Raw genomic sequence first — 15714 nt, forward strand, 5'->3', positions numbered from 1 at the left:
TAAACGTAGAAGTAGAATGAAAAAATAATTAATCAAAATATTAGAGCTTGAATTACCCTGTAACATACGAAAGAATGAGGATATATAAAGGATATTGGTAGAAATAATTTTCAGTGTTCCAAGATCTCGTTAACCGTAACCTGTTTCAAAATGTGGACAGCCTTGATCGTGTTTTTTGTCTTTGGATTGACCAGTGGAATTGTTTCAGCTTCGGAACCTAAAAATTTACGTACGTATTGACTCTAAATTTTTTAAAAATTAAATACATTATTTAATAAAAATCGGAATACCTTTTGTGTTAGTCCTTTTTTTAATCAAGAACTATTACATAAAATTTTCATAAGGAACACGATTTCCGAGGAAATGATCCTTATTAAAAAAATTATTTGACTTGATAAAATTGATTATTTTGATGGTTTTCATCAATAAAACAGATGTAAGTTAAGACTTCTCATTATTTCAATTCCTTGCTTGTATACTTTTCTTTGGTGCTTATACTTAATATCATATCAATTGCCAAAATTTCATTCACGATAAGTATAAATTAAATTGATTAACAGAAACGGATTAAGTTTTTCGTACAGTTTCAGTGTTTCCGAAAAAAAAAGTATACAAAACCTACGATGAAAATTCATATTATTTATTGTAATTTATATTTTCCAAAATTGATTGCATCTATTTTAAGAAAATTTATCTGTGAAAATGTTAACTATAGCAAAAAGTCATTTTTACATTACCAAATTTTTGTTTTGTTTGTAATAGATAAAAAATACGAAACCGATTCTAAAAATTTTCTTACCAATGAAAAAGGTTTATCGAATATTAACATTAACAGAAATGAAATTAGAAAATTAGACATAAAGTGAATAAAATTTGTAGTACTCAGCATTGCTTTTGTAAAGAGCTCATAAATCTACTTAAATATTCCACAATAAATATTCAAACAATACGAAGAATTCACTTCTCACAGTTAAATTGTTTGAGCAAGTTTGACAAACTCCTCGTGATGTGATGATTATTAGCAAAGCAGAGAAAGAGAAGTTATATATATAGGAAATAAAAATACTTAGAAGCATACTAGGCGGTAAAAAAGAGGGAGAGGAAAAAGGAATAATAGAATAGGGAATCTATTTGGAGAAGCAGAACTATGCAAACTACAGAGATGCCAGATTTTAGAGCAACAAAAAAAATGATGAACATAAAACAAGGAGGAACAAGAAAAAAAGGAAGACCAAGGGGAAAATGGTTTGCAGAGTTGATGAGAAAGAGGATTTTAGGACTGGAAAACGAAAGCAAAAAATATAAAAGAGTGGAAAAGAATCACTTGCTATGTTATGAGCCTAAAAGTCCTGCGTGAAGCACCTCCTGAATTTCGTCGTATTAATGTTAGAAAAAATAGTCACAGTTTGTACTTTCCTCCATACTTATATTAATTTTTTTAACAAAGTCTGAATTAACTTTTAAGATTCACAAAAAACGGGAGCTTTAAAATTTTTTTTAACAATAAACAATATCACTAACGATAACATATAAGAAAAAAATCGATCAATCTCGAGAAAAAAACACGCGAAAGCAGTACTTTTGAGATATTCAACTTTGAGCAATAGAGCGGTCTAATGCTCTAATTGGAAAACTATGTCAATCAAACAACTTATTGAGTGATGTTATTATATCTAGGCCATAAAGCGAGGTCGTTCTTTAGCATGATTGATTGTTGTCTAAATTGAACAATTAAAAATTAATCTTTCTTCACCAACTTCTAAACATACCAAAAAACATAAATGAATTCATTTACTAATGTGAAAATATTGATATTTTCTGTAAATAATTTTCTGTCTTCATTTTAGCGTCGTATTTAACTACTTGCAAGAAAGATGCTCCCGATTTTGACGCATGCTGTTTATCATCGGCACGAGCAGGTTTACCAAATCTAGTAAATGGAGATAAGAAATATAATATTCCAAATTTCAAACCATTGAAAGTTGATAAAGTAGAAGTCAATTCTGGAACGTTGAAACTCTTAATCGAGGACATGGATCTATGGGGATTGGACCAGGCTGATATAAAACACCTTAAGTATGTTGCGTACAAATTAACTTAAAATTGATATGTAATTATCGGTGAATACGGCTTTCAAATAAGAGTAGTCAATATACTGAACAAAAATTTAGAGTAAAAACTTACAGAGCAATTAATATGTTAATGAGAATGACTGAATTTTCATTCGAAGATTCGATTTTCGATTGTCCATCCAACTTTTTTATACATTTGATTGATAAGAGTGATAAACTTCAGTGTCCTTCCTTTGTCCTTTTTCAAATAGCATCAGTCTTCACATTTTAAAATAATTTACTATCTCACAGGATACATTCCAGAGTGCATTATCAAAGTTACATTTTTCTATATGAAATACCCTATATTTTATTGCATATTTTTAATATAGGTTTGTGATGTATTCTACAGGTTATTTGGAAAGTTTAATATCCTGTACAATGTAAGAGAAATTCAAGAATGAAGATCTATTACGGCCAAAGTATTCGAATAATAATAAATATTCTGGAAAATAATTTTTTTCGTTAATATTTATTGAATTTAATACGGGGTGAATTAAAATTCTAATACTGCTTTTCGGCAGCAACCTACAAAAGCAAGCTTGGAAAAATTGATGGATTGGTTCAAGTAATTATTGAAAGCATAAGCGATTAAAAACTTTTGTGTCAGAAGAAAATAAAATTGATGTTTTGATGGCAGTTACTACAAATCCACACACAAGCTTAAGGAGTATTTATAGGGAAAAGAACTGAGATACTACGGTGTGAAAGGATCCTTGACAAATCTTTTTGAAGATTACAAGCATTTTGTAGATGGGCTTTACGAAAAATTGGGAATTTTTCCACTACGTTCTATTTGGAGATGAAGCAACGTTTAATGATAATGTTTGTGTTAACACTCAAAACTTTCACTATTATTCATCAATTAATCCAAACACACACTTAAATTAGATGGTCGTTGGATGTGTGGGAATGTATTTTTGGTGTATATATAGTAGGATTATATTTTTTGAAAAACTTTTAAATTCTGAGATTTTTTTAGATTATCTAGTAAATGAATTACCTCTTTTATTGGAGGAAGTCTTACTTTGTAGACGTCAAAGGATGTGGTTCTTACATGATGGTGCTTTTGTTAATTCTAATCACTAATTGGTGACTAAAAATGTATCGGAAAAAATGGTCCAGTACAGTGGCCACCAGTTTTTTATTGCTTCGTTCCTTGTTACACTTTGTAGACAAAAGCTTGTAAAAGCTAAAAAACAATTAATGTAAACCAGTATGCAGCATGCCTCTAAAGAAGTCCCTACAGTAAGCACTGCTGTTTAGTGCAAGTAAATATCCAACAGCTTGAAGAGTCTCTCAAATTGAGTCGCCCCAGAAGAAAAGGGCTTATCGGAAATGGTACTCAATAAGGACATAATAAAATGTTAAGGAGAGGGACAAGTTCAATTCTTTGGAAACTGATCTCAGCGCAAAACAAAGAGAACTAAATTTTTTAAATAAAGCGCTGTAACTTCCATTTCAAGCCCTAAGAGTTTTATATATTGAACGACGTCAATTTTAGTTTTAAGAACGTTGGGACACAGAAGATTAGAGTCGCATCATGATTTAAAGGTGATTAAGTCACTAGATATGATCCCATGAAGTGCCGTGAGATCACGGTTTACTCCAAGAGAAATTAGTATCGTCTGCAAATAGAGATATTTTATCACTGGTGTCAAACTAAAAGTTCCCATCACCAAAAAGCATGTTCCAGTCAGTTCTTTTCTTTTTCAAAAAGATACATCATAATTTGGAAAAGCATTTTTAGTATTGGATTTCACGGAAAGTTTTGTTAACATTGCTTCGTGATCGTAGAGACCTGAATTAAAGTACTAGAACTGGTCTTAGTTATTCTGGTTATATACATGTCTATACCAAAAGAATCAAAAATTGACTGAAGACAAAATTCTCACTTTAAAATGATTTTATACACTCAGAAATATTTTGAATCGCGAATAACTCGAAATCCACGAGGATTTTGGAAATACTGCCGGGACAAAATAATTTAGAGCACAAAATTCTGTACAAAAGAGGTTTAAATTTTTTCATAACCTATAAATTTTCACCGTAAAATGAGCTCTCGAAGATATTAATTTAGCAACTTCCAATTGCATATCAAGGTATCCTATGATGTAAGGAAGATGTTGAATTATTGGTTGATAATAAAAATTTTCTTTATTAGAAAGAAATATTTGATAATATTCTCAAGGATTTCGAAAATATTTATGTGTACAAAATGTTCCCTCAAATAATTCAAGGGAAAATAATGGATCAGTCAGAGTCTTCACAAGAAGAAAGCTTCCGAATGTTCAGGACTCGCAATCGATTCTGTGTAACGTAAACTCACTCTTGGATATTTAAGGACATATTTACGGAAAATTGGGACATTTTGAACTTTCCATGAAGTTTCAAAATTGTAAGAATAAGGATACATCATCCTGAGAATGTTTTTGTATAAACTGGAAGCTTCAAAATGAGTATCTACATTTTTGTGAAAGGAAAACTATTAAGAAGTCTGAGAATATTGAAACTAATAATGTAATGAACGAAAGAAATGAAGTTGTTTTCTTTGACGATGTTGAATTTTCTATTCGCTCCTAGTGACCATAGACTGATCAGACCTTACCCAAACTATAGGTAGTTATTACTGAAACGTGTTTCGTGTTTATTTATACTCTTTCCATTCGTGGGATTGATTAATAAACAATGTTTCTTACGTTCTTAATTTGTTTATATACTATACAACATTTATAATAATTCACTTATAAATAAGTACTGCGTTTACACAAATCATTTATATACCTAAATATGATTCCATAAAGATCTAGAATAAAAGAAAGCAATGAATAAATAGACATTCCTAGAAATTGTTTAGAAGAAATACTGTAAATAAGCACTACTAAAAAAATTATATACAAATAAAAATCAAACGAGTTTATAATATATTTATGAAAAAATGTGAAAGACGCAGCCCGAAAAGAGTCACGTGAATTCTCGGAATTTTTAAAATTCCATGGTAGTTGAACAGGGCCGGCCTAGGCAACAATTTTGCGAAATTATTTGTAACATTACAAAAGTAGCAAATTATTTAGAATGTTTTCACTGCAGGAGAAGTCTGCTAATATTTTTAGGGGTATATTCAAGTATACTATGATAATATCAGGCACCCACTAGATTTGCCCTACTTACAGGTATTATGTGATCTAATTATATGGCAAGAACACCTGAAATACCTCAAAATACAATTGATTATCCCATTAAAATCATCTTCAGAGATGTAGCTTAATGTGTACAACTGATGGACAAAATTTTAAAGCTTCAAATGTTTTTTGTATTTCACGAAGTGAAACATTTTTTTTTATTTTGTCGAATAATGTTTTTAGCTTTGAGGTGAATTAATGATTAATTTATAGTAACTTGACGAAGGAAGCTATTTTGATTAAGTAGTAGCTTGTTTTCAGGATCGACTTGAAAAACAATAAAGTGAAAATCGACTTCCACTGTCCTCAAATTAAAATCTTGGGAAAATATCAAATGGATGGAAAAATAAACTTACTTGCTTTGAAAGGAAGCGGTGATGTCAACATAACTCTAGGTAAGGTTATTTATGCGAATTCCTCATTATACATTGAATTGTTGAATTTTATGTCTTTCGATACTTGCTGCTACTAGGGGAAACTTGGGTTTAGTGGCCCCTATAAGGTTAGAATGTCGATAATATTTTTGTTTTTAGACATATTTGAGCTGTTTGAGGGAGACCTAACAAATATTTTCAATAATATTTATAAAACAGGTACTATCTCATTAGATTAGCTAGCATCCATCCCCAAGAAAACATGACTAATGAATCAAACGCTCAAAACCTTTTTGAAAGTTATACACAAATTTATTGAAAACTTGGTACTCGGGATGCCCATTTCAGTTGCCTTGATGTTATCAAAAAAGTTAATACGGGCTTCATTGATTACGAGAAGGATTTTGATAGAGTCCGACTTTGATACAGATACTGAAAGAAAAACGAATTGATTACAGAGACCTCAAAATAATAAAAACACTTTTCGTTACATATTATAACCAATACTTTTTTATAGAAGACCTTCAAGATTACACATGAATTTAGATAAAACTAAATACATGCACCTGTCGAAAATGCAAGATCAGAATGCACAGTTATAAATTGGAAATAATCAACATTGAAAAAGTACATATCTAGGGATTAATTCCAAAAATGGTAGCACTGAAGATATAAAAGTAAAAATTGAAATTGCTTGTAGTGCATTTTATAAAAACTTCTTCCGATGTAAAAACGAATTGAAAAGGAAAATGATAAAATGATAAGTATACTCGATCCTTCTGCATTGAATCCAGCTACTTTGAACAAAGCCATAATGAAAAAATTGTGAGCCTTTGAAATGTGGATATTGAGAAGAATTCTACGAATATCATGGAGAGAAAGAATCACAAATGAAGAAGCGCTTTAACTGCAAATCAAACCAACTATTCAGATCAGCTGTGAATAAAATACAACTAGTCATGATAGACGCCAACCTTGTAATAAATCAAACACATCGTTTCTACCAAAATTTATTTCTCATAGAAAGACGAGATTGAAATTGTATTCTAACCTCATCATCATCATCATCTATCAGCCATCTTCCATCCACTGCTGGATATAGGCCTCCTCTAGTTTAAACCATCTATCTCTATCTTGAGCTGTTTGTATCCAATTTCCTACAATTTTCTTTACATCGTCACTCCATCTTGTTGGCGGCCTGCCTCTACTTCTCTTATCCATTCTTGGCCTCCACTCCAATATTCTTTTCGTCCATCTATTATCTGTCATTCGGGCTACATGGCCTGCCCATTTCCATTTCTTTTGGGCTATAATTTCAATAATGTCCTTAACGTTTGTTCTTCTTCTTATGTTCTCATTTGTAATTCTATCCCTTCTCGTAATTCCCAACATTGCCCTTTCCATTGCCCGTTGCGCCACTCTCATCTTTCCTGCAGTTTGTCTCGTGAGGGTAAGCGTTTCTGCCCCATAGGACATCACAGGTATAACACACTGCTCATATACTTTTCTCTTTAGGCTTATTGGTAAGTCTGATTTCAAGGTACTACTCAACTTGCCAAAAGCTATCCATCCTAACTGTATTCGACGCTTTATCTCACACGTTTGGTTATCTCTTCCTATCCTCACTTCATGGCCTAGATATTTATAGTCATATACTTGCGCTATCTCACCTCCATTGATAATTATGTTATCATTTGTTACCAGATTTGTCATAAATTTGGTTTTGTCTAGATTTATTTCTAGGCCAACATTCATTGTGGTTCTTTTCAAATCCGTGGCCATCTGCCGAGCGTCTTGCATATTGTCGGTGATTATGACGATATTGTCTGCGAAACGCAGGTGGTTTAGATACTCACCGTCGATATTTATACCTTTCTCTTCCCAGTTTAATTTTTTGAAAGAGTATTCCAACACACATGTGAAGAGCTTAGGAGAGATAGTGTCTCCTTGTCTAATCCCGCGTCCTACATGTATCTTATTTGTTGGTTCGTGGAGATTTACATTTAGAGTTGCGTTTTCATATATGTGTTTAATGAGCTTTGCGTATCTGTAGTCTATCCTACATTGGTGCAGGGCTGATAAAATTGCTGGAAGTTCAACTGTGTCAAACGCCTTTTTAAAATCGACAAATATCATTACGAGGGGCCTATTATATTCTATGGATTTTTCTATCAGTATCTTAATCGTTTGCAAATGGTCGTTTGTTCCATACCCTATTCTGAACCCCGCCTGTTCTCTGGGCTGATAAAAGTCTAATTTTCGTTCCAAGCGTTTCGTTACGATCTTAGTGAACCATTTATAAAGGTGAGAAAAATTTATAAAAAAAAAAAAAAAAAAATTTAATTTATAAATTCTAACCTACTTAGGTTTAAATTTGAACTCTTTGAATGATAAATACTGCGAATTGCGAAAATTTTATTGTAGGTGGCAATGAATGCATATTAATGAATCAGAAAACTAGAATAAATCTATTTGGAACGTGATAATCCACGAGCAAAACACTTAACGTCAAAACAAAGCGTTAACTATATTGAATTCTAATTAATTCAATACATAAAAGTATTGAAGATGTCCAAGCTGATCCCTTTTGTTTTTTGAATTCCCTACCTATACCATCATCCTTTGTTATGAGTTAGTTTTGGAAACTGATGTTCACGAAGCAATAGTGTCATTAAAATGTAATCCATTTTTAGATTTTCATCATTTCAACGCTAGAATTTTCAAATCTGCTTCGAGTTTGCTGGTGAATCAACTATTAAGGAGATCTTGAACGTTATTGGAGCTATGAATCTTCTTCTTCCTCTTTCAATAGGATCAGGTACTGATCAATCCTGTACGTTTGTCCCTCTTCCTGGATCTTCCTGAGAAGCTGAACTCCAGCTATCGAACGACCTCTTTGGTGGTCTGCCTACAGGTCTGCGTGTGTTCGATCTCTGAGTTTTAGCCCATCTGTCTTCTGGTATTCTTTTTACGTGATCCCTCTAGAATCTTTTTCGTGCTCTGACCTATCTCACCACATCCTGTACGCCCAATTCTTCTCTTATGTCATCACTCCTTATTCGGTCCCTAAGGGTGACTCCCTTGATGGTTTGCAGTATTTTCATCTCTGTGGTTCTCATTATTCTTTTTGTTGTTGATGTCTCGGCTCTCATTTCTGAGGTCTCACACACATTTTATAGATTCTGGTCTTGCTCTGTGCTATGAATGTAATTGGGTATTGGTAAACGATGGAGTCTCTCAGGATTCAGTACTGTGACCACTATCGTTTCTGCTATATATAAAAATTTAACCGACGTCTATAAAATCAGCATCGAGAATCTAAAGCTAGCTAAATCTTGGTTCGTTTCAAATTTAGCTCTACTGAACGAAATACCAGAGAAATATCTGAGTAATAGTTGGGAAGCACATGGTATCAAAGGGGGGAGCATTGCGCTTTTTTATTGTTGATCCACAAACATCGGCTTTATGGTATCTCTCTATGGGACAACTCTTGCAAAGTTCAAAAGATTCACGTTCGTCTGAAAACTGCTTTAGTATTATTTACGATGCGAGAAATAGAGTACATTGCAGCGAAGTCTTCAGGAAATATGAGATCTTGCAATGTATATATTTGAAACACTTTTGTTAACAGTTATACCACCAGTGGTGCAACTTATTTCATTCTTACATATAGGTTAGGTCAGAAATCTAATTTTATGAAATTATCCTTCACATTTTATTACAATTTTGTACTTCATCTCATGTTATTATTAACCGCTTAGTGATTTATTATTGGGACTAAACAAATGCTTTTGTATTCATACTACTCAATAAAATCGTATCGTATTAATTTGATCAATAGCTTCTCAGTTTCTTGTTAACAGAATATCTTTTTCCGAGAGCGTAGTTTATACTTATTTTTTGAGGGGTACAAATTATATTTAAATTATTTTTCTGGGATAAAAACGAAGCTCACCCAGTGCGATTTTCGATAAAATCAATCAGTGTTTTCGGTGTCTGCCAGGGTAGAAAGGATCATAACATATGACCCGATTTACTTGTTTAGTTTCCGAACAAAAATTAACCTTACCCAGGTTAATTTCCGAACATTCAGATCGGGTTAACTTATAGTTTCCTCAACGTTCTTTACTCAGCAATTGAGAGTTTCCAAAAGTGATTTTTAGTGTTAAGCAAGTAATAGTATATCTGGATCTCAGTCTATTATGAAATGATGATTGATATAATCTTGAAACAGTATGTGTCAAATTAAAAATTTCAGCTAAATTTAAAGATTTTTTATTATTTCAGAACAACCTGATATAAGTTTCTCTATTAACTTTAAAGTAGTGAAAAGAGGAGATTATGATTACATGCAAGTGCAAGATGACAATGAAGTGAACTTTAGTATGCAAAAGTTACACATTCACTTCGATAATTTATTCAACGGAAACGAACAGCTCGGTAAGTGTGAAATGTTGAAGCTTTTCCATTATTTTACCCGACATAATAGCAGTGACAAAAGCTTCTTCATATTTTCTTTTCTCTTCAAATAATTTTCATTCAAAATGATCGAAACAAACAAATCACATTTGGTTATGTTAGGTGAGGTTAGGTTAGGCTAGGTACCAACTATAAAATCTTTCATTTGAGAATCGACTTGGCAAACTAAATGGTTATTGTCGTAGAACTTTATCATTCCGTGGGCTTAAATTATATGAAATAATTATACATTTTCCCCTCTAACTGAAAATTATTCTTCGATTTCTGTCGGAGAAATATTTAGATTGATTCAGCTCATCTTGAGAGCAGGGACGTAGCTAGAGGATATGGCGATTTGTAAAGTCAGTTTTTTCTCTATACTTCAATCCAGAGTCTAATCAACGAGCAGCAAATCAAACTATAAGGAATTGACCCATTGTTCATATTCAATCTACAAATCGCTCTATAGTTTAGTAGTCAAGGAATGAATGTAAAGATTCTCTCCAAGGAAGTTTTCCCACTGGAATCAATTTTTGCGGGAGAGGTATTAAATTTGCAGTATAATTAAGAGGTTACTACTTATTGGAACTGGACATGGATACTCTTGTAGACTTACGTACTTTGATTTGCAAAGGAAGTCTGATTATGAATATTTTGCAGATAAAATACTAATTTCCTTAGCCACTTTCACTTCTCTTCGTAAATTCCTGCTACTGGTAATGTTGATAAAGAGTTAATTGGAGCTTACAGCCTGATCGTATATATCCAATTCTCAACGCTTTATTTTCTTAAACGTTTCGAGGGATTCAGTCTTGTATAAACAAATATTCATATTCAATCTCTATTATTTATAAAATTGTCATTTAGATCAGGTAACCTAACCTAACTTAGAGAATTCAGAAATTCTAGGTTTCAATTTTTGAATATTTCAACTTTACAAAGTGGATTAGATACTAAATTCCAGGTAATACTTTTAATGAATCACGAGTTGTATTATGTACTCAGACTACCTTTTCATTTACCTGAAATGTCTCCGTTCCGAGTTGACACAGCATTGTTACAATGAAATCAAAATCGTCACGAGATGTAGAGTACCAAATTGAAAATAACGAAAATTCATCAGAAATATATCAATGCTTTTATTTGTCATTATTTTATTAATTTTGATATTTTCAGCTAAAACGACAAACGAATTTCTAAATAAGGAGTGGAAATCTGTTGTGGAAGACTTGAGTCCAACTGTTAAAACTACAATCAATACAATTACAGTATCTATTATCAACGGTTTCGCCACAAAAATTCCTTATCAATTTTTGTTTCCTTGATTGTTGTATGAATGTTGAAATTGTTTATTTTTAGTTTAAATAAAAGCTATAAGTTAAGTTTTCCATGACATTTTTTAATTTATCTCATGAACGAAGTATTTCTATTACAAAAAATTTTGTTTTCTATAGTTAAATTGTTAATTTGGGTTGATTAGGGAAGCTCACGCCCAATAAGGTAGATGCAGTCAATATGCCCATGGTAAGCAGAAACCTTGATAAAAATTATAAGAAAGTAAATATGTACATTGATATTTTATAGAAACCATACCCTCATTCTTGAAGATATAATTTATGGACATCAACGCCATTATTTATTCTTTATTTTCTCATTATATCGTTTTTTTCAGCACTAATCATTCAGGGCGTATTACCAGCTCTGTCGTTAATATGCCCATCGGATGTGCCTAATATGCCAAGGGCATGTTCATGATATAAAGAGTGATTTATTTTGTCAAAAACATAAATCTTTCGTTAATCGAATATATTTCAAAAAACAAATTTATGATGACAATAAACTAATAAACTAAAATAAATAATATTTCTGAAGAACTGAATATAAATTTTCAATCGTGCGTAAACACGCTCTGAAAAAATAAGTAACAGTGACAAAATTAGCAGCAATCTGAACAGACAAAATTTATTTTATCATTCTTGGTGAGCCCTACCCATTCTTCGTGAAAGTACACCGAACACGCCGAGCACATCGTATATCTTTTTAACGTCTTCTCGGCAAGCTTTACAGTACCATGATTCTTTGTGTGTAATTTTTTCTCCCAGATCTTCGTTTTTTCGATCGATTTTTTCTATTTTGGTGACTTTTACTGGCGCTTTGGTAACTTTTACAACTCTTTCGGTCGAAAAAACTGCTTTCTTCACAATAAGGGCTTTTCTGTTTATAGCTTTTTTTCTGATTTGTTTTGGATTATCCTAATAGGGTGTCCAGCATTTCGATAAAACTAACATTCAGAAAGCTTTCATCTTTATCACTACTTGTCTTCCTGTTATCGTTTTCTATTCCAAGTTGGACTTCTGAGTATTTATCTTCATTTCCTCTATATAGCTTCCTCTGAATGTTTTCTGCGTCAATATTTGAATTACTTACCCTTGTTTCTTTGATGTTCGTCTTCTTAGTCTTTTCATCCGATGTTCTCTTTTCGATTTTGTGTTTTACTTCATCTTCCGAGGAAAATGTTTCTGTTAAAGTCTCGCTTTATAAAGAAATGTCGTCATCTGTCGATGAAGAGCTACATGATGACGTCCATTTTCGCTTACTGTGTCATTTCGATTCAAATTTATGGCAACCAGAAATCTGCGATATGTTTTTCTTTGCTTGACAACTTGAAGGTCCAGGTTGAGGTGTGATCTCTCTTCCAAACTCATTCACTCTGTTATTTTTTTCGATATTATTCTCATCCTCAATATTTCTTTCTGTTAAAACGCCATGCGCAAAGGTACATCTACAATTGCATAAATTTCCCAAAGTGCTTTATCCACTCGTTGAATGTCATGGTTACCATAGTTCCCGGTGGTGAGTTGTCACGCCATTCTTGTTTCATTCTTTGACCTTTAAATAAAACTGCTGGGAGAATATTTCCTCCACTAGCGTTGCCACAAGCAACGAAATTGACATTTTCAACATGCTCTGGTGCCACTAAATGACCCTTTTCGCACCCTTTTTAGCTAGAATCGTTTGCTGGTGATGTAGAGTTAACTTACATCCCTTTTCATCCATATTGTATATTCTCTCAGGTTTATCCATTAAGTTAAGTTCTAGAAGCACTGTTTTAAGTTATTCAAAATAATCAGAAACAATATATTTGTTGAGCTTCTGTGCTCTAGCAGGGTTCATATTTTGAGCTCGTCTAAGAGAAATTTCTGGCTTTCTATTTAGGAATGCTTGCAACCAGTGACGGTCAGCAAGACGTTTTTCTTGTGAGAACAGGTTACAATTCGTCCACAATAATTATATACAGATCTTCGAAGCATTCGTTTCGTTATAGGGTAGCCCACTTCTGCCAGCCTGATGATTCGGGTCGCCAATTTTGACTCTTGCTCTTTAGTAAAAATACTTTTTCGGTCCAATGGCTGTTTTTCGTGAGTATTTTGATTAATATAACGATTAAGAATCCTGCGAGGTATTTTATATTGCCTTGAAGCAGAGATCTTCGACCCTCCGTTTTCTACTGCTATTAAGTCCAATTTAAAGCCACCTTCTGTCCACTGGAAACAAATTCTTTTGTTTGATAATGTGACATTTTCAAGACAATAAACTGGAATAGAAATAAACATTTAATTAATAACCGGAGATAATATGCCCATATGGGGCATATTGATAGCATAGGCATATTCCCCACACCTAATAAAAAAATGGAATGTTTGGACAAATATTGAAGGTAATCACTTCAAAGAATCAAAATTTTTTCATAAAACTCTCACTGGAGTAAGATATTTGGCATTCTTGCGGGAAGATGTTATACCTCTCAATTTCCCTAGACCTGTTGGTTAGTATCTTGATGTTATAATTACCGGCAAACACACAGTAGATGAAAAAGCAAAGTATATGGCTGAAATTCAAAAAATTAACGCTTAAGTTTAGAATCTTTTTGCCTTTTGGCATAATAGAAGCCGGCTCCAGGAGGTCTCTGGCCCCCAAAACTTTCTAACGACAGACTGAATGTAACAGTCTCATGTAGCGTTTTGACTCTTACACAGGGTGTTTCAAAAAAAGATAAGGTAATGTGGAGAACTGAAAAATATTTGGGTTTTGTTCAAAGAAAAATTTTCTTTACGTCATTCTTATTCAATATAAAGGGCGTTGAAGAAAAAAATTTATAACGAATATGTTTTGGAAGCTGATATATCCAATGGATTTCTTTTGATGTCTTACTCTCATAGAGGGCGCTAGCTACACGGTTCGTACCAAGTAGTAGAACAAAATTTCAAGTGTACTTAAACATCATTTAAATTTACACCAAAAAGGTACACTTGATAAAATTCGATACTGTGTTATATTTTGATAAAGACTTGAAGAAAAGTCGAAACGTCTAATTTTATTAAAAAAAAAACTAATTTTGAAACAGAAGAGACCTAAAATCAAGAAGATTCGAAACGTTAATATTTTTTCTCTAAAATCCTTTATCTTGAATACGGATGGCGTTTCGAAAAGTTTTTACAGAGCAAACCTCAAATATTTTTCAGTTTTCTATCTATCCTAGAGACGGTATCACCTTTTTTCAAAACACCCTTCATTTGACGCGTTACTTACTCCAGAAACATCGCTTAGTTTGCAGTTTTATCGAGTAGATCGTTGATATACAGGAAAAAGCGAGTAGGTGACAAGATGCATCCCTGGAGAACACCATCGTTGACCTCGAACCTTTCTGAGGTTTGTCCATCTATAGCGATCTGAATGGATCGATGTTTGTTAAAGCTACTAAGCCCGACGATAAGTGATAACGACAAACCATACGATCTTAATTTATTTAGAAGTTTGTCATGCCAAACCCTGTCAAAAACCTTCGATTGCTTTGGATTTTCCATATTTCTCTATCCGTTTGTGACATTGGCCAGAAGGTCCCCGATTGATCTATGTTTACGGCAGCCGTATTGATGTTAGCAGACTCAAAATATCTCAATATTTGCTGGTTAACGACTTTCCCCATAACTTTGGCAATGGCTGGGACTAGAGCAATCGGACGGTAGTTGTTTTAAGAAACCTTCGTTTTTTCTTTTTTTGCTATGAGTTGAAGCCAAGCAACCTTCCAATCTGCAGGGAAAAGACCTTTTTCATATGACAGAGAAAAGAGTTTGCATCGCGGATTTGTTAGTTCAGTTACGCATTTCTTCAATCCGATTGGTGGGCCAGTCGCTTTATTGATCACCAAAACTTTGATAACTTTTGCCACACCTCGGTGTTGAAATTCTGGGTGGTATTTTTTCCCGCGAATCAAGAGATAAATTTGAAGCAAACATGCGACCCAACAAGTCCGTCTTCTCCTTTGGGGCCACTGCCATTGACTCATATTCTCCAGTCAACGGTGGAATTTTTGACAAAAGCTTTCACTCCCTGTGTTTGTTAGAGACAAGGAAGATCTTGATGTATTTGGGAATTTTCGAAGTTTGTTTCTCCGTTTCTTACAAGCATCTATTGCTTGCTTACAGGTATTTCGCGCGACTATAAAGTTATACGATTGTTGGCACTAAGATTTGATCGCCACAATTTGCGATAAGTAGCATTTTGTGTTGGTGATCGATGTAGTGCAGT

The 15714-nt window shown here is 33.1% G+C and overlaps 1 protein-coding gene across 1 annotated transcript; it reads left to right on the forward strand.

Moving 5' to 3' along the window:
• Positions 1-74: 74 nt before the first annotated feature.
• Positions 75-11513, forward strand: LOC130904182 (protein takeout-like). Its single transcript, XM_057816802.1, has 5 exons — positions 75-229; positions 1848-2076; positions 5555-5688; positions 9955-10107; positions 11302-11513. The coding sequence occupies exons 1-5, from the start codon at positions 151-153 to the stop codon at positions 11448-11450; spliced, it is 744 nt and encodes a 247-aa protein (XP_057672785.1). The 5' UTR covers positions 75-150; the 3' UTR covers positions 11451-11513.
• The last annotated feature ends 4201 nt before the right edge of the window (positions 11514-15714 follow it).

Source organism: Diorhabda carinulata, chromosome 2 (genome assembly GCF_026250575.1).
Source record: "Diorhabda carinulata isolate Delta chromosome 2, icDioCari1.1, whole genome shotgun sequence".
In the NCBI taxonomy this organism is placed as follows: Eukaryota; Metazoa; Arthropoda; class Insecta; order Coleoptera; family Chrysomelidae; genus Diorhabda; species Diorhabda carinulata.